This window comes from Eriocheir sinensis, chromosome 4, assembly GCF_024679095.1.
Source record: "Eriocheir sinensis breed Jianghai 21 chromosome 4, ASM2467909v1, whole genome shotgun sequence".
Taxonomy (NCBI): Eukaryota; Metazoa; Arthropoda; class Malacostraca; order Decapoda; family Varunidae; genus Eriocheir; species Eriocheir sinensis.
In genome coordinates, this window is record NC_066512.1 from 27,338,276 (window position 1) to 27,357,334 (window position 19,059).

The window sequence follows — 19,059 nt, forward strand, 5'->3', positions numbered from 1 at the left end:
CGCCCATGCCTGCCTCCTCGTCCTCCTCCCTCCTCCAAGCATGCCTCCCCTCCCCTCCAACCGCCTATCAATGCCTCCTCCTCCTCTCCCTTGCCTCTCCTCCCCTTCCACCTCCTCTTCCTCCTCCCTACTCCAAGCATGCCTCTGCCTCCTCCTCCTCCCTCCCTCCACTCCGATCCCCCAAGCACTCCTCTTCCTCCTCCCTCCCTACCTCCTATCCTCCTACTCCCTATCCCTATTCCTCCTCCTCCCTCCTATGCTTTCATAGCCTTGGCCGGGCAAAGCATGGGGGGGAGGGGGAGGAGCAGGGGGAGCCTCACGTGGACCACTCGCGTGAGTCGAATGCAGGGAGGGAATGGGGAGGGGAATAGGAGGGGGGGGGGTAGGGACGGGTGTAGCAGGCGTTGAGTAGGACATATTTTCATGGTTGTTAGCTCGTCTCTCTCTCTCTCTCTCTCTTAGGCTGACTCCTCCTTTTATTTAAAAATATCTCACACGAACCCTACTGCCTCTTCGAACTCTCACGTACCACTTTGCTCTCTCTCTCTCTCTCTCTCTCTCTCTCTCTCTCTCTCTCTCTCTCTCTCCACTATTCTCTCTCTCTCTCTCTCTCTCCACTATTCTCTCTCTTATCTCTTACGTATTTTGCTCTCTCTATCTCATTTTCCCACTCTCCCTCCTCTTCCTTAACCCTCTTTTGCATCTTACCACTCATCTCTGGTCCTCTTTGGCTCATCTTCCTCCTCCTCCTCTTCTGCTCTTGTCGTCGTCCTCCGCATGACCTCCCGCGTCGTCTTCCTCTGCTGAACTGAAGGCAAGGGAGGACTGATGACGCCGCCCCGCGCTATAGACGCCCCAACCTGAGCGATCTTCATTTGTTTTCAGGTATAGAGCTGTTTGTTTGTTTCCGTGTGTAGGGGGTTCGATTCCCCTTCCTCGGCTTGATAATGTGGAGTTGATGCTCAGTTGTTTACTTCTTTATACATTTCACTTGACTGATGTTATTTAAGTGATTTCGTAACTTTCTTTGGATGGTTATGTTATCAATGACGATTTTTTTTCTCATCTGCTAGTTTCCAAACGGTTTAAGACATAACAGGCGGTATTTATTGCGCCATCTTAAGGTATTATTATTATTTTCCTCATAATACATAACCTGTTTTTATCTACGTATATATCTTTTGAGGCTCAAGGACAAGACAATTCTCAACCAGGTAAATTTAGTCAGGCGTCACACCTTTCGCTCCTAGCTGGGCGGCGCGCCTCCGCAAGTGCTCTTTAGTTGAGGATCAGTTTGCTTTGCTGGGGACTGGCTGTCAGGTTAAGGGGGGGTGGTAGGGGGTGGTGAGGGTAGCCAAACACAGGAGTACGAGGGCTTGTAAACATGTATATCTAATGGCACAGTATGTACAAATATGTGTTGTTGTTTTAAGAGAAAATACATTGGGTATTGTCATCTTAAAAGTGGTACAATAATAATATTAATAATTAACGTACAAGTCAGGTGAACAGATGTAGGAAAACGCTGGTTGTTGGGGCGAGTTTGTCCTTGGGGGCGGGGGCGTGAATGTCAGGCCGCCCGTCCCCCAACACCCACACAGAGGCACACACAGGCGCACACACGTTCACGGACACGCACACACGCCCATGTCACAGCCACCACGGACGACACACACGGACAGACTTAGCGGGAACCGTCAGAGTCCGCCTCGGAGCGTGGCCGGCGGACCAGCATGTACTTGAGCGTCGCCACCTCCGTCGCCAGCCGCTCCAGCTCCGAGCGGAGGTGTGTGTTCTCGTACTCTGAGGTGTTGTCGGGGTCCACTGAGTGTTGCTGCTGAGGCGGGTAGCCGCTCATGTGCTGCTGCTGGTGGTGGTGCTGCTGGTGGTGCGGTTGTTGGTGTTGGTGGTGACTTCTGCTGCTGCTGCTGTCCACCATGGAGCAGTTGGAGGGCGAACCTGAGGGGTTGTCCGATCCGCGGTGGTAGTCGGAGCAGGAGGAGGAAGTGGAGGAGTAGCTGATGCCGGAGTCCCGCTCGTCGGAGGAGCCTACGGAGTCCTCGGCGGGGTCCTGCTGGTGATCGCCGGGCTCAGACTTGATGGCCTGGAGGGCGAGGAGGGAGTGGGCGGCGGCGTCCTTGTCGCCGAGGTGCGTCTTGTGGCGCAGCTTGTGGGGCAGTGACATGCCGCACTCCGGGGACCGCCTGCAGAGCTCGGGGTCGCTGGGGGAGTAGTCCATGCGGGAGGCGGCGGGCGAGGGAGGGGAGTGGGAGGAGGGCGGTGAGGCCGAGGTAGGGTGGGCAGAGAGGTTGAGCGCGGACTGGCCGTAGTAGAGGTCGCTGCTGGAAGCGGGGGCGTACTGCTGGTGGTGGGCCTGAGGGGATGTGCCGTAGCCGGACGGGTCATGGTCGTGGAGGTCGTCCATCTGCGAGCCACTGTGGGGCGGGTAGTGGCCGTAGGGCTGAGGGGAGCCGGGCCCGTCGTGGGCGTAGTGCGTAGACTGGCTGCTGCTGGCGCCGTCCCTGCTGTTGCCGGACTCGCCGGTGGGGCTGAGCAGCGAGGTGACGGATGGGGGGCTGCCCAAGGACAGCAGTGCCTGAGAGAATTTGGTCCGCTTGTTGATGGCGAGGATCTGGTCCGTCTGTGGCATGTTAGCGATGACCTGGTCGATGTTGACGAGGCCTTCGCCCTGGATGCCGTACTTGTCCTTGATGGCAGTGAGTTGAGCCTTGAGCACGTGGTTCTCCTTGGACAACTCGATGACCCGCTGTTCGAGGATCATGTCGTTGAAGCGCCTCTTCTCGCGGGACCGCTTGGCGGCCTCGTTGTTGCGGCGCCGCCGATCCCAGTAGGACTCGTCCTTCTTACTGTCGGGGATGAACTCGCGTTGCTTGCGCTGCGTGAAGATGTCCTTCTTGCGCAGCGAGGCGATGTCCAGGGTGGAGGGCAAGTTGAGGCCCGGGGCGCCCAGGCCGACAGGGGTGTCCTGAGGGCCAGCCATAGAGGCCTGGCCCTGCTGCTGGCCCGGCTTCTGGTCCATGACCTGCGGCGCGGGGTAACTGGAGTGCAGGAGCGAGGAGGAGCAGCCGCTGTATCCGCCCAGGCTGGCCACGGATGGGGAGAGCGGGATCAGTGCCGGGTAGTTGACCGGGCAGGACTTCACTGTCTCAGCAACCATAATTCGATGCTGAAGAACATCTGTTGGAAAAGGAGAAACCGGTTAGAGGATGTGCCACTCTCACAAACGCTGCTTAGTGCTACAATGTGCTATGTTAAAGTAGGGTAAGTATGTTGCACAATCCTACATGCAGCCCCGTCAGAGCCAAATGGCGGCGAGCCACGCCGCGGCGCGCCGCCCTACCTGTTCCCAAGCGCCGCGGCCCCGACGCCCGGGGACGGCAGGGCTGCAGCTCGGGGCAGCGTCACACACACGGGGCGGGCGGGTAGGCGCATGGCCGCTGCCAACACTGACCTTGGCCACCACCACCACCATGAGGGCCACGGCACTCCCATTATGGCGGACCCAAGTGCGCCACACCAAGAAGAACCACTAATAAAAAAAGTCAAGGAGCGAACGTTCCCTCCTTCCGGTGTGGTGCGCGGGGCCACCAGCTTACATGAGACAGCGGCCACCGACCCCGGGGGCCCCGCGGGGTGCCCGTCCCCTCCCCCCTCCCTGCGCTGCACCGCCTCCCCGACACCTGGACTCTCCAGCCGCCACTTGTTTCACCGTCACACCACCACCACACCACTACCACCATCACCATCACCACCCGCGTCCCCACAACGACGGTGCCATGCCCTGCCTCATCACACAGCCACGTCACACACGGCCTCGCCTCACCGCCGCACAAGGAGACGCTGCGAGGCCTTCCCCTGCATGCAAGATTACAACTAGAGAATCTTCAGTTGTCGTCTTTAAGAGCGGCGTCCTCCCGCAGCAACAGAGGCAAATATTCACCGTTGCGGTAGATGGCAGCGCCGCCGCCGGTGACCAGCGCAACACAAACTGAGTGAAGGAAGGTTGCGTAAGGCGCGGCGTAGCTCCAGCACTGACCGTCCCTGCCCGACCAGCACGCACACCTTCAGTGCCTCGGCGCCTCAGTGTCACGAGTCACTGCAGGCTGTCAGCAGTGATGGTCCCCCCTCGTAAACTCATGCGGGGGATCTATTGCTAGGCAGAATGCTTGGTGGGTGATGGGGGAGATGGGGGAGGCGGGGAAGGGAAGGAGAGGAAGAAGGATAGGGTGAGCCATGGGGGCCGGGAGGGGCTAGGCGGGGCGGGGCGGGGCGGAGTATCGTCCACACAAAGGGATCCCTCGCACCAAGGCTCCCCGGGCCACCACCGTAACGTGTTTCACATTATCAAGGTTTCAGGAACAACCTCGACCACGATACAGAACGCAGCAGTGACGTAAGAGTGTACACGGCAGCGAGAGCGACACCCACAAACGCACGCACTCACTCGCGCGCCTCCCCGGGCCCCTATCCCCCGCTCCCCAAGCTTGGGTACGAATGTGTGTTCGTATGCCTGCGAGAGTCGCGGCCGCCAACGCTTTACCTGCCGCCAGCCAGCCGCTCTGTTTGGGTACGAAGTGGGTCCACTGGGGACCTTTTGCTTGCCGACCACTGAAGTATTAATAGACCCATGCACCGGGGGGAACTGTGGTGCTCCCCGGCGTGTGCTGCCCCCCCCCGGGCGGCAGGAGAGATACGAGGTGGGTCAAGACGAAACGAAGTCGTTGCCGGAAAACGTATTACGCAGGCAAGGTTGCGACACCAAGACCCCAAGATATTTGTTATTGCGGTCCTCACTCCCCCTCGGCGCCCCTCCTTACGCCACCCTCGCCCAGTCAAGCACTTACTTGCACCTTAAATGAATTAACTTTTACCGATAATGAAAAACCTAGCTAAAAAAATACTAATCTTCACCGCGCCAAGCAAAGCCAAGCACGGCGCAACCACATAACATAACCATGAAGTCACCACGGGAGGAAGGATCTGCGGCAGGTACTCACGATGGCTGTGGCTGCGGCGGGTCCAGGCTGGAGAGTGTCTCCGAGTGTGTGGACGGACGCAAGCAAGCAGAGTACAAGCGCTTCCTGGCCGTAGCGACGCGCGCCAGCTATTGGACTGCTCGTGTACTAACAACCACCACCAACGGAGCCACACCGCCTTTGCTGTCCTCAACTGCAGAATTTTGGTGCGTTGCCAATTTGTTCCTGGAGCGAGGGATAAGACAAGGGTCCGCTTCTGAGATGTCTCGGGCCACCGCCTCGCCCTTCTGCAGCAGCTGAATCACGGCGGGAAATATGTTTCCTTTTTACCCCGATGGACAAACTTGAAACACCCGCCGACGAAACAAAACGAGACGCGGCGAGGAATTGAGGAACATTTCGAGCGCGGGATGTTACAACGTGCTAGTCCGGAGCGGTGCGCGCAGCCTGAGCCTCGGCGCGATACCAATATACGTAACACCTCTCACACCCGCTGCTTTTACCAATCTTACCCAAGCAGGAAAAACCCGCCATATCCTCGCGCCCACCACGTCCCCTGCTGCCCCTCGGCCACGGAAAGGCGCAAAGCAAGCAAACATTTGATTAATTACTTAAGGAAAAAAAAATGTTTTCTTCAAAAATTCTAAACGAGTGGAGCTATTCTGGGAGGCTAAGATGTTGCCATGACGACCACTGAGGACAGGCAGGTGGGCGGCCAGTCACGCGAGCCGCCCACCAGGTGCCCTCAGAGGGGGTAACCCACGTCAAGGGCTGCCGTTGACTTGCCCCCCTCCCACCCCTCGCCGTGGGCAAAGTGCACGTCTCCTTTGCACCTGCACGTGAGGCGTTATCTGTTACACAACCCATGAGGATAAAAGCAATGGAAATGTCGTAACGTTGATAACCAGGGAAAGGCGAGGCGGTTCACGTTTTGATGATGTTCAGGTGAGGCTCGTTCGCGTCTGTTACCTTCTGCCATGCCACCTGCAGGTCGAGGGGCGCCGAGATTGTCCCTCTTAGAAGCACGCCTGCAGGAGCGCCGCACGAGCCAAGCCAAAGCAAGAGAATCGGACGCGCTTTCAGCATCCTCACCTTACATAACTCTCCGCTGCCAGCCCGACTGCACGCCGCCCGCTGGCTTGACGACTCATGTAACTGTGGCGCTCAGCACGACCTCGCGAGGCTGGCAGACCTTGCGCGCTGGGAGGAGGCAGGCAACAGGACGGCGGCGGGCGCGGAGCATCAATAGGTTCAGCTTGATACACCCGTTAAGGGAGGACTGTGGCGACGCGGCGTGTCGTCCCCAATGCCCCGAGAGCTTCAGAACGCACCTCCCCCCCCTTCCCCCCCTCCTCCCAACCCTGCAAGGCCCTAACCCTGGCTCCCGATCCCACATCATGAACGAGTCACATGGCAATGTTGCAGCTCCTCCCCTCCCTTCCCCCTTACCCTCCCCGTCCTCGCACCCTTGCCTGCTCACGTTAGGTAAGCCGCCACGCCCTTCGTTACCCGCGGTGTCGTCCAACACCCACCAGTGCACTGATACACTTACGTAAGCCATGCCTCGCACCCTCCCTGCTCTCTGACCGTTAGTGGCGAAAAGGCGGGAGGCAGGGAGAGGTGGCGCTGTGATGCAGGGGGGGATGCAGCAGGGGGAGGGAGGGACACGTGCAGTTGCCCTCACGTGTCTGGGCCTTACGGGGCGGGGAGGCACAGCGCTCAGGTTCCTCCGAGGAGTACGAAGACCGCTCGACTTTATTTATACTTTTCCTCTACCAAGACGCGAGGAACTGCACGCCGCACTGCCTCGACGCCCTTGGCTGCGGCCGTCGAGGAGCGGGTACGAAAAAGGTTGTGTGGTGAGCGAAGACAAGTGGGAAGGCTGAGGGTGAGGAAGGTGCACTGAGGGTGATGACGTAACATATTTCAAGTCGCGTTGTTGCCAGGACTCTCCGGCTCGCACCGGTGGCGGGAGCAGCAGCAGCAGCAGCAGCCCCGCGTCCCTATTATAACTACGGTTGCCGTAGCGAGGCCGCAGCTCCTTCAGGCTATTTTTGGGCTTTGCAACGACCCTGCACCGCCGCCTCCTCCCCGCCGCCAGGAGAGGCTGGCAGGGTGTGGGGAGGGCGGCAACTCCTCATGAATGAGGTTCACATGACAACTTAATGTCTGCGCGACTATCAGGGTGTGGAGGGCGCGAGCAACACATACAGCTGGCCCAGGGCTGGTAAAAAAGCAAACAGCCTTGACACGCACAGCCTTGCCTCCATCCCCTCAGACATACACACATACACTCCACACACATACGCCCACGCCTGTCATTTTTACATTTACCCTCGCCTCAGCCGTCACGTCCCTGCGACACCCAGAGGCGAGCGGGGCGGAGGCAGTGGGGCGGGCCGTCCCTAACGACCTCAAGAATGACGTTTGTTGAGGCGGCGGCGGGCTGGGTGGTTCACCCCGCGCCGTCCCAAACCTTGAGTGCCCAGGCCTCGAGGCGCCGCTCATCCGGGCCAGCCACGCACTGCTGACACAAGTGCTGCCCCTACGTGCGAGCATGTACACACACACACACACACTTGGCTATCATCTTTCCTCACGAATGCAATATCACACATTTATTCACAGAACCAAATTGCTGATATATCCCACTTATTCAATTATAGACAAATTATATGAATATACGAATTGTGTAATACATTACGCATACAACCAAGTGGAAAATGGCCACAATCAACTCTAGCTCAAATTGTCCACGAGTGGATGAACAGAATTATAAACACTGATAGAAACGATTATATTATACATAAGAACACACACACACACACACACACACACACGAGTAGGTTATTGCACGAGTCAAATGAACAGCAGCAGAAAGCATACGGTGATTACAACAGCGCGCGTCACAGGATGCCGCAGGAGTCACTGGCTCGCCTCTTTACGTCAATCATTCAGCCGCCGCCTGAGCCCCGCGGTGGCCCTCTGGGCCCACGTGCCGCCTGCCGTGACTAATCAGGCCCGAGGCGGTGCCCGCTACACCCTCCGCCCCGACCCTCACCCACATCCACCCTCGCCTCCTCCGCCGCGTCCACGTGACCCGCGGCACTCGCATAATTATCACAGGGTTACTCTTCGACGTCTTTAAGTTATCACGCGTATCGGTAACATTGACAGCTTTATGAGCAGCAGAATCCTTCATTTAGCACGGCACGGAGTTGTCAGGTGTGTGTGTGTGTGCTTGCACTAAAGCCCATGTTGGGTGGGCGGGCGCTGTGAACATATTAGTCTGTGCCGGAACAGTGTCCCATACCACTACTTACTGTTGCTATGTATCACGGCCGTCATGGTGACCCGCGACGTCGCACCAGCACGGGGCAGGCCGCTCACAGGCTTGACGCTTGGGGCGTGTGGAGGGGCGGCACCCGCCTCACCCTGCAGAGGAGCCACACTCGCTGTCTCCTGTCACCTCTGTCTTCAGACCAAGTTTCCCTTGGAGCACAGTCACCACACGGGTCCAGGGCGCGTAGTCTCAGGCTGGCTGGGGACTAAGTCCACACGCGGCAAATCACATCCACGAGACGGTCACCAAACGCTAACTGTTGCCGGGGAGCACGAGGAACAACACCAGCTGCCTCGACCGTCGCCTGCTGACTGACTGACTGACTGCCTTGCTGGGGCGCCGCGTCCTTCCACGGCGGGTGTCACCACAGGACTGAGGGCCAAGGTTGGCGAGACTTTCTAACAGAAACGTGGTCTTGGGGAAAACGCGTTCCCCTCCGCCCAACAGCTGCAGGCCGGCCCAGTGATGGCCCCCACGGAGTCCCGCACCACCAGTCTCCTGCACCAGACGTGCCGCCCTCCAGCAGATGCAGCGCGGCGTGAGTGTTGCCCCGAGCGGCGTGGGCGGTAAGTGACCCTGGCCCGCTCATGCCGCCTGCAGAAATCAAGTTCAAGACGCGGCCGAGCGTACAGCCGCTTTCTCTTCCTACTGCCGATGCCGCCTCCACCTGCCTCGCCTCCCTCCAGCAGACCGTGCAACCTACATAACACGTACTTCGGCGGCTCTCTCGGTAGCACTTTCCCGAACCGCGCCGCCCACCGTCCCTGCCGAACACACACCGCACCGAGGCACCAACACCACCAGATACTTACCAACTAAGAAAATATCGAAGACAACAGAGCCTCGAGGGAAGCTCCGTGTGAGATGAAGTCAAGGTCCACAGCGAGACACACCACACAGCACTGACACTTGCTTCACTACAGGTTCCAGGCGGGGAACTAACTGCTCCTCGATATCGTTTGTATAGTAATATCCTCCCGCCTCGCACGCCCCGCCCCCTCGCGCGCGTCGGCCAATGGGCGCGCGGGAACTAGGCGTGGCTTGTGACGGCATAGAACGTTACATCGAGAGAGTGACGTCACGGGCTTCTCCGGAAAGCATTGTGTAATAACTGCGGCCGCGTCTGACAACCACCGAGGTCCGTGTACAAATGTTCCCGCCTGTGACGCCCGTTGTTTATTTGTGTCCATCCTGAAGGCGCAGAGGCTACAGGAGTCACCTCTCGCTTGCACCACCACCAACGACAACAACCACCAGTGCGTCTTTCACCACCACCAGCATCACCACCACCGGAGACAGGCAGAGGAGGAGGAGGAAGACAGGGTGGAGGTTGCACAGCGATCAGGTGGAAGAGGTGAATTTACAAGGGAGTGTTTCGTCATCTCTCTCTCCCTCTCTCCCTCCCTCTCCTCTCCTCTCTCGCAGAACGCATCGCACCGGGCCGCAGACAGGATTTTCCGCGGCGGGAAGTGGACGAGACCAAAATAGAGAGCACCGGAAGGACATGAGCAGAGATAAAGAGATACAGAATGCGTCCACGTTATAGAAAGGCGAGAATATTATAATCATACGTGAATATAAAACGTCAGTACTCACTATTATTACTACCGACCTACTACTACTACTACTACTACTACCACCACTAAAAAAAAAAAAAAGAAGAGAAATAAAAGGAAAAATCACCACCATTTCTGCATTTTTCACACCAACCAAACAATCATCACCACGCACCACCATCACGAAAACAAACACATCACCACCTTCATCACCGCTGCCACTCCCACGGAAGCTACCCGGATGTCGTTGTAGTTGTTTCATGTTCATCTCCATCAACACCAACTATCATCACTACCACCACCACCACCAGCATCACTATCATATACCCATTCACCTCTCTCCTTCTCTTACCTGCCATATTTCATCATCACCTCTCTCTCTCTCTCTCTCTCTCTCTCTCTCTCTCTCTCTCTCTCTCTCTCTCTCTCTCTGGTTGATTGTTTAATGTCTTGTTCATGTTAATCATCTCTATTATTATTATTATTATTATTATTATTATTATTATTACTACTACTAAGAATAGATAACCAGGCATGTGTTAACTAATGGGTACATACACGTGCACCTGTGTGTGTGTGTGTGTGTGTGTGTGTGTGTGTATTAACGTGACCTTGTATGCGGTGAAGACTCGGTGAGGCTTCTGTCACAACACACACACACACACACACACACACACACTGGTTTGTTTCTATTGTCCTTGTTTTCACACTGTTGTCTTTCGCTGTCATTCCCGCGGCTTTGTGACTTAGGAGGAAGAAAGGACGAAAAGAAAATGTATCCTCCTTTGCATTATTATTATTATTATTATTATTATTATTATTATTATTAGTAGTAGTAGTAGTAGGAGGAGGAGGAGGAGGAGGAGGAGGAGTAGTAGTAGTAATAGTATCGGTCACGGTCGCATGGACAAGAACAAGGCAACAACAACTACACTCTAATAAAACGAAGTGTTCCTCCGTTAACATTCAGTTCAACAACGTGAAAGTCCATATTCTTAAACGTATCGGGTTCCCATTACGACGATTTCCCAAGGCCACGGAGAAAATCAACCGGGTTTTCATGGGTGGTGATTTTCCCGTTTAAGGCGCAAAGTCGTGTAAAAACTATCACGAGGATCACAAAACATTCGGGAAGATCCAAGGAATTTCTACGAGAGCCTTTTCAAACAGGCGACTTGCGGTGCCGAGACGTGTAAGGGTCGCATTACAAGACTTTCCGCGGCCCAAGAACACCTATTTGACAAGGCTTTCGTAGGAGTTGTGGGCATTTCCAGTAGTAGTTTTATGACCCTGGTGTTAGTTTAACCCTTCTTCTGCACCGTGAACCTAAGGAAACACTCATTAGAACCCGACTGACCCCCTCTTTGACCTTTAGAAACAGTTGATGTGAGAAGCGGAAGTGCCTTATAATACCAACCTAAGAATCCGGGCTAAAGTCTCAGTAAATATCAAGCCGTATTTAGCACCTGGAGACTGACCAGAAGAGGGTTTTTCAGTTAGTTTTTCACCAGATTGCACCAACTTTCTAATGGCTGCACGGCAAACTGTGGGTTACCGGCGGAGCGTCATCTATGTGGTGACGCGGTGAAAGTCTACGGACACAGTCAGCTGCGTTTGCATTACTCCGCAGCTCCTGTGATGGCCAGGGTGAACTTGACAGACGATATGATTGGGCGGGGAAGTGGCAGATGGAATTCAATGTCGGGAAGTGTAGTATTCTGAGTGCAGGTAGGAAGAACCCAAAGATATAGACAAGAATTGGTTTACCAATAATGGTGGATGAATGGAACAGGCTTGGCAGCCATGTTGTGGGTGCCAATACCATAGATACATTCAGGAAGAGGTTGGATAAAGTCATGGATAGTGAGGTAAGGTTGGGTTAAGAGTACAGGAGCTGCCTTGTTGGGCCAACCGGCCTCTTGCAGACTTCTTACGTTCTAAATGTTCTTATGTTCTTAACACTCCGGGTCGTCAGCACATGCCATAGCCTAAGAACATACGCTTTATTTCGCTTCTGAGTCGCTCCTTCAGCTTCTCTTTATAGGGTAGAATGATTTAGTTCAGTAGTGATTTAAAAACTTGCAAATGTCAGTGTGTAAATGTGGTATGATATTTTGGAGTTATTCTTTCATATATAGTCATGGTTTCTCTGTTTTTGGTTCTACTGAAATTTTACAAACGTGTGTGAGCTATATAATCACTGCTGAGTCTAACGGTGTCACTTACAACTGTCTGTCTTATATGAGAGTTGAGTAAAGACAAACAATGTGTAAACAGGCAGAACGAGAGCACGTGAGACTGAGAGACAACCTACATAAGTGTTGCCAGATTGTCGTACTCAGCCTCTTACATTTCCCGATTTCATACTCAAAAATTGTCCCCTCCACCCGGATAGCTAGATTCATTTATAGTTATCGTTGAAATGGTTAATTACTGGTGTGCTTCTATTTTCTTGCAGTAATTGTGGGTCAGAAACCGAAAAATACGATGCTCGGAGTACGATAATCTGGCACGCTGAGAGAGACATCCAGCCAATCCGGAGAGACCTGTCAACAAATACTGCCAAGACGCAAGATAAACACCAATTCAACAGCGTACTGGAGCCGCTGCACCCCTTCCGGAGGACTTCCTGTGGCAGCCTCGCCCTGCGCTATCCTGCTCAAGTGCTGCGCCGTTGCCTCCACGCTCCGGACGTCCTTCCGGTGTGGTTGACGCGCGGCGCAGGAGACAGCGGTCCCAGCGCCCTGGCACTGGCCCGTGTGACGTCACCGCGGCAACAGAGAGGCAGCGGCAGTCACGTACACACATTTGACACGCAAGACCCCCGCTGAGGCTTCCGGCGCAGGAATTGAGGGGGCGTGAATCTCGAGGCACGTGAAGAGCGGCCGCGTGCAGCATCCTCGCCCCGCCCCGCCCCGCCCCGGCCCGCTGAGACGCTCTTTACGGCCGGAGGAAACTAGTTCATCCTTGCGTCGATTGACTCCCGCCGCCCCCTACCTCTCAGGACTCTTATGCTCCCTCTGCGCTAACGGTGACATGCGACGAGCGACTCACGAGGAAATCCCAGCTATACCCCCCACCCACCCTCTCTCTCTCTCTCTCTCTCTCTCTCTCTCTTTCTCTCTCTGTCCTTCTGTGGGTGTACGAGAGACTTGAGGTGATGAACTTGACTAAGGTATCCACCCTACGCCCCCGCCCCAGCGTGACCCCAGTCCCATCCAGACCCCAAATGACGCTCTCAGGACCCGCGGAAGTGTGTGGCGTGAGCGTGAGAATGACGGAGAGAACGTCATGAGGTCAGGAAGTGAGCGAAGCGTTGTGACGACACAGGTGGCGCGACGGAAGCTACGAAGACGACCACAGTGACGGCGACGGGGAAGGGACGGAAGGAGGAAAAGACGAATGGTGACGGAAGAAGAATGACGGCGAGGAAAAGGTGAAAAGAGGAGGGGTAAAGGGGGGGACAGAAGCAGCGACGACGAGGAAAAGCCGAAGGAAGGAAAACGAGTCTGAGGAAGAGTAAAAAAATAAAGAGAAGAGACTAGGAAAAGAGAATAAGGAGGAAAACACAAAGGAAGGAAAACGAGGATGTGAGGAAGAGTAAAAAAAGAAAGAAGTCAAAGAAAGAAAAGATACGTGACCGCGAGGAGAAAAAGAGAACAAAGAGAAAAGGGCAAAGAAAGGAAAACGAGGGAGTGAAATAAAGAAAATAAAGCAATAAGAGGATTAAAATAAAGAGAAAATAGAGACGTGATGACGACGAGGAAGAAGAAGAAGAAGCGAAGAGGAACAACATGAAAGAAGGGAAGAAAAATGAGGGAGAAATAAAGTAAAAACAAGTATAAAAGAAAGAAGAGAGACGGAACGATGAAAAAGAGGAATAAGGGAAGAAAAAGAAAGAGAAAAGAGACAGAGAAGAAGACGAAAGAATAAAGAGGATAGAGAGAGAGAAGAAGGACACGAGAAAGAAAGGAAAGTGATGACAGAAGAGAGTAGGAAGAATAGGAAGGGAAAAGGAAAGAGAGAGAGAGAGAGAGAGAGAGAGAGAGAGAGAGAGAGAGAGAGAGAGAGAGAGAGAGAGAGAGAGAGAGAGCTGAGAGGAAGATAAAACAAAACGAGGCTAAGGAGAGAAGAAAGAGAGGTCAGGAAATGATAACGATGACAGAAAAAGATGGAGAGAATTAAAAGTAGAAATATGACATGGGAAAAACAAGATAAAAATAGAAAAATGGAGAGGAAGGAGAAGGAGGAGGAGGAGGAGGGGGAGGAGGAGGCTGCTGCTATACCTCTCCCTCCTCCCTCCCTCCCTCTCTCTCTCTGGAAGGAAGCAGTCACGTGGTGCAAGAGAGAAGAAGGTCAGACGTTATAAGAGGAGCCTGAGAGGGGAAAAGAAACCCAACAGCTTATTTTTTTCTTCGCCTCGATTCTTACCTTGAAGAGAATGATAAACAAGCCTTACGTGTGTCTCTCCCACTCTGCCCTTCCCCCCCTTACAAGCTATACCTATTACCCTCCTCCTCTCCCTGCCTTCTCTCAAAAAATTCCTTCGACTTTCTCCTCTTACCTCCCTTACAAGCTATACCTATTACCCTCCTCCTCTCCCTACCTTCTCTCAAAAAATCCCTTCGACTTTCTCCTCTTCCCTTCCTTCCTCCCTCCCTTACAAGCTATACCTATTGCCTTCCTCCTCTCCCTCTCATTCTTTCGACTTCTCCTCTTCCCTTCCTTCCTCCCTCCCTTACAAGCTATACCTATTACCTTCCTCCTCTCCCTCTCATTCCTTCGACTTCTCCTCTTCCCTCCCTTCCTCCCTCCCTTACAAGCTATACCTATTCCCTTCCACCTCTTTCTTCCCTTCTCCCAAGCCGTTCCTTCGACTTCCTCCTCTTCCCTTCCTTCATCCCTTCCTCACAAACTATACCTATTCCCTTCCACCTCTTTCTTCCCTTCTCCCAAGCCGTTCCTTCGTCATCACCACTACTCTCACCACCAAGCACCACAACCACCACCACCGTCAACCATATTCTCTTACTAACACCATCGCCTTCATCACCATCCATCACCAGCATCGCCACTATCAACCATATTCTCTTACTAACACAATCACCATCACCATCACTACCTCACCACCATCACCACTACCATGACATCACTCAATTCACGATAACGGAGGGTTGAATCACACACACACACACACACACACACACACATTCATTAAGTAACTAAGGAAGGAAAAAAGGAAGCCACTCGAGAGACCTGAACTCTTAGCAATTCCTTAATGTGTCATCCCCTCGAGACGGGCCAATAGGAGACGAGCATACGAGTGACGTCACGGATTCACCACCAATGGGAACGCGCTATCGTCTTGAGAGGGTGGACGGTTACGTCAGCTTTTGGGTTACTGTCCTGGCAGGTTACATAAGAGTTACGTAACTTCGGGACTCGCGCGCACATACACACACACACACACACACATCCCGGCCACCTCAGTAACAAGAGATTGACAGGACACTAAAGAAAGAAAGAAAGAAAGAAAGAGAGAAAGAGTTAAAGAGAGAGGAGATGGGAAGAAGTGGATGCTGGGGGTAAAAATAGAGAGAGAGAGAGAGAGAGAGAGAGAGAGAGAGAGAGAGAGAGAGAGAGAGAGAGAGTCGGTGACGTAACATCGGCTTAAGTAAGAGGAAAACCGGACAGAGAGAGAGAGAGAGAGAGAGAGAGAGAGAGAGAGAGAGAGAGAGAGAGAGAGAGAGAGTAAGCGACACTAGTGATTATGTAGTGGTGGTGATTGTGGTGGCTGTAATAGTTGTAGTGGTGGTAGTAGTAGTAGTAGTAGTAGTAGTAGTAGTAGTAGTAGTAGTAGATACACAGACAAACAGACAGACACAGACGACATATATACCCCTTCACCCCACCTATTACGTAACTCCACTATCACCACCACCACCACCACCACATCAACATCAACAACAACAACAACAACTACTATTTTAATCAAGTATCGCACACATACGTAACAAACAAAACCTCCCCCGTCCCACCCCACACCACCCCACCCCGCCCCACCCCGTAACCTATGTAATCACCACCTTTTGAACCGTCTAAGCCCCGCCCCGCCAAGGTACGCCCCATAACACAAATAGCTGCCCTTACTGCCCCGTCTCCGCCCCGTCCAACACATAACACAACAGAAATAAACCTTAAGAGACCCTCAATAACTCATACTGCACCCCACCTACTCTACCTTGCCCCGCCCCTGCCCCTGCCCCGCCCCGAAACACAAATAATATTAACCCCTTAGCCCCATCTCCACCCCCATTAATACCCTCCAGAGACCTCTCAATAAAACACGTACCACATCTTGCCCCGTCCCCCTTTGCCCCGCCCCATAACGCCCCTCAAGCCCCGTCTATAGAAACCCCTCAAAAACATTCCCAATCCTGCCCCCACCCACCTCCAGCCCCGCCCCGTCCCCGTAACATAGCAAGCGCGGGGAATGTGACCGGGAGAAAACATGGAGCGCTATTATGTTGGGTAAGCAGGAGGTGGAGGTGGAGGAGGTGGTGGTGGTGGTGGTGTTGAGTGTGCGTCTCCAGTCCTCTTCACGTGTCTGGTAAACGTGACCGGCGGTGGTGGTGCAGGAGGTGGTGGTGGTGGTGGTGGTGGTGCAGGCGGTGGTGGTGGTGGTGCAGGAGGTGGTGGTGGTGGTGGTGCAGGCGGTGGTGGTGGTGGTGGTGGTGACTCGCGTCTTATCGATTATTTGTATACATTACGCTATGCTCTCTCTCTCTCTCTCTCTCTCTCTCTCTCTCTCTCTCTCTCTCTCTCTCTCTCTCTCTCTCTCTCTCTTTAATTCGTTCTCCTTTCTTTCGTTTTCTTTTTTTGTTTTTGTTGGTTTTCTTTGTTGTTATTGTAGTAGTGAGAGTTATCATTGTAGTAGTAGTAGTAGTAGTAGTAGTAGTAGTAGTTAAGGTTTGTTTCTAGAAGTTAACACTACCACCTCCATCTCCTCCACCACCATCACCACCATACAACGGGAAGGTGAAGGCTCCTCCTCCTCCTCCTCCTCCTCCTCCTCCTCTTCCTTACGTAATGATTCTCCTCCCTTACGTAACATTACAACTCACAGGATTACGAGACAAATTTATTCCACCTCCTCCTCCTCCTCTTCCCCCTCCTTCTCCTCCTCCTCCTCCTGCGGCTCCGTCAGGTAACGCCTCCTCCTGAAATTAACCTTTGGACACCTGCCTGGGATTTACTCTCTCTCTCTCTCTCTCTCTCTCTCTCTCTCTCTCTCTCTCTCTCTCTCTCTCTCTCTCTCACGGGGCTTCTTTGACTCAGTCCTTCACGAAGCATTATATAAAGGTTGTTGTTGTTGTTGTTGTTGTTGTTGTTGTTGTTGATGAAAGTTTTGACAATAGTGATGATAATATTGGTAGTGGTGGTAGTGAAGATGATGGTGGTGGTGGTGGTGGTGATGGTAATGGTGGTGGTGGTAGTGAAGATGGTGGTGGTGGTGATGGTGTTGTTGGTGGTAGTGAAGATGGTGGTGGTGGTGGTGGTGGTGGTGATGTTGAATGAAGATGAGGATGGTGGTGGTGAAGGTGCTCATGGAAGTGGAGGTGATGGTGTTGTTGTTGGTAGTGAAGGCGGAGGTGGTGGTGGTGGTGGTGGTGGTGATATAGTCGAAGGGAGATCAAAGAAGAGCAAAACCCTATTAATATTACCTGGGACGGTTGTCATGGTAACGCACGAGACCTCCCTTCTCTCTCTCTCTCTCTCTCTCTCTCTCTCTCTCTCTCTCTCTCTCTCTCTCTACCAATATTTGTGTTTGAGTTCACTGCCCGATGTTGTCAACTCTTAATCACCCCTCCCTCCTCTCTCTCTCTCTCTCTCTCTCTCTCTCTCTCTCTCTCTCTCTCTCTCTCTCTTCTTCTTCTTCTTCTTCTTGTTCTAAATTTGTCCTCTTTAACGCCGTCCTCTTCCTTGTGTCCTTAATTCCTCCTCCTCCTCCTCCTCCTCCTCCCCTTCCTCCTCCTCCTCTTCTTCCTCCTCCTGTTTTCCTCTCTGTCCTCATTTCAATCTATTTCCCCGTCTCTCTCTCTCTCTCTCTCTCTCTCTCTCTCTCTCTCTCTTACCTAAACAGGCTATATATGTAAGGTATGAGGTCATTTTTGCCTTCCCATCATGGGGAGGGGAGGGGAAGGGGAGGGGAGATGGGAAAGGGAAGGGAAGGGGAGTTGGGAAAAGGGAGGTGGAGGAGGAGGAGGAGGAAGGGGGGGTAGGATGCATTGGGGTAGGTCGGTGACAGAATCAGTTGGGGGGAGGAGGGAAAGAGGAGGAGGAGGAGGAGGAGGAGGGAAGGGGAGGGAGAGAGATAACGAGAGGGGAGGAAAGCAGAGTGGAAGGGTAGGCTACATTTGGAGAGAGAGAGAGAGAGAGAGAGAGAGAGAGAGAGAGAGAGAGAGAGAGAGAGAGAGAGAGAGAGAAGGAATGAGGAAGGGAAGGGTGAAGGGAGCTGGGAAAGAATGAGGAAAGGGAAAGGAAGAAGGGGAAGGAATGGGGAAGGGAAGAAAAATTGGGGGAGAGGAGAAAGGGGAAGGAAGGAGGGGAAGAAAAAGGGGATAAGAGGAGACGAGACGAAGAGGTACTGAATGATTTAAGAAGAACCAAAGGAAGGAAGAGGATGAAAGGGTTAAAGAAGAAGAGGAGGAGGAGGAGGAGGAGGAGGAAGAGGGGAGAAAGGGAAGCAAATTAAAAGGAGGAAGAAAGGGAGAGGTAGGGGAGGGAGGAAGACGTATAAAAGGGAGAGAAGGGGAGAAAAGGGAGAAGACTTTGCATAATGTAGAGAAGAGGAGGAGGAGGAGGAGGAGGGAGGAGAGAAGGAAAACGTTAAGAGGGAGAGAAGGAAAAAGAGAAAGAAAAGGGAGAGACACAAGAATAGAATGACTAAAAAAGAAAGGGAGGAATGGGGAGGGAGGGAGGGAGGAGGTGGAGGAAGGGGAGGGGAGGGGGAGGAGGGGGGGAAGGCAACGAACAGGTATGGGTCAGGTGTCTTCCTCACGTGTCCCGCCCCGCTTTACCTGCCCCGTCCAGACCCGTTCCAGCTCCACCCCAAAGCCCTGTTCAGTCCCCGTTCCATTCCTATACCTGCCTCGTTCAGTTC

General features: G+C 53.5%; 1 protein-coding gene across 2 annotated transcripts in view; it reads right to left on the bottom strand.

Moving 5' to 3' along the window:
* Positions 1 to 1,367: 1,367 nt before the first annotated feature.
* LOC126981555 (nuclear factor interleukin-3-regulated protein-like) overlaps positions 1,368 to 19,059 on the bottom strand; it is an 88,434-nt gene continuing 70,742 nt past the window's right edge. Inside the window, exons 1-2 of one of the 2 annotated variants that reach the window (XM_050832917.1) lie at positions 8,321 to 9,114; positions 1,368 to 3,198 (exon numbers count right to left, since the gene is read on the bottom strand). In XM_050832917.1, coding sequence (XP_050688874.1) covers positions 1,685 to 3,198; positions 8,321 to 8,345 — 1,539 coding nt within the window. In that variant the 5' untranslated portion in view covers positions 8,346 to 9,114 and the 3' untranslated portion in view covers positions 1,368 to 1,684. Of the gene's footprint in view, positions 3,199 to 8,320; positions 9,115 to 19,059 lie in introns of those variants that run through there. The other variant, XM_050832906.1, reaches the window with a different exon arrangement.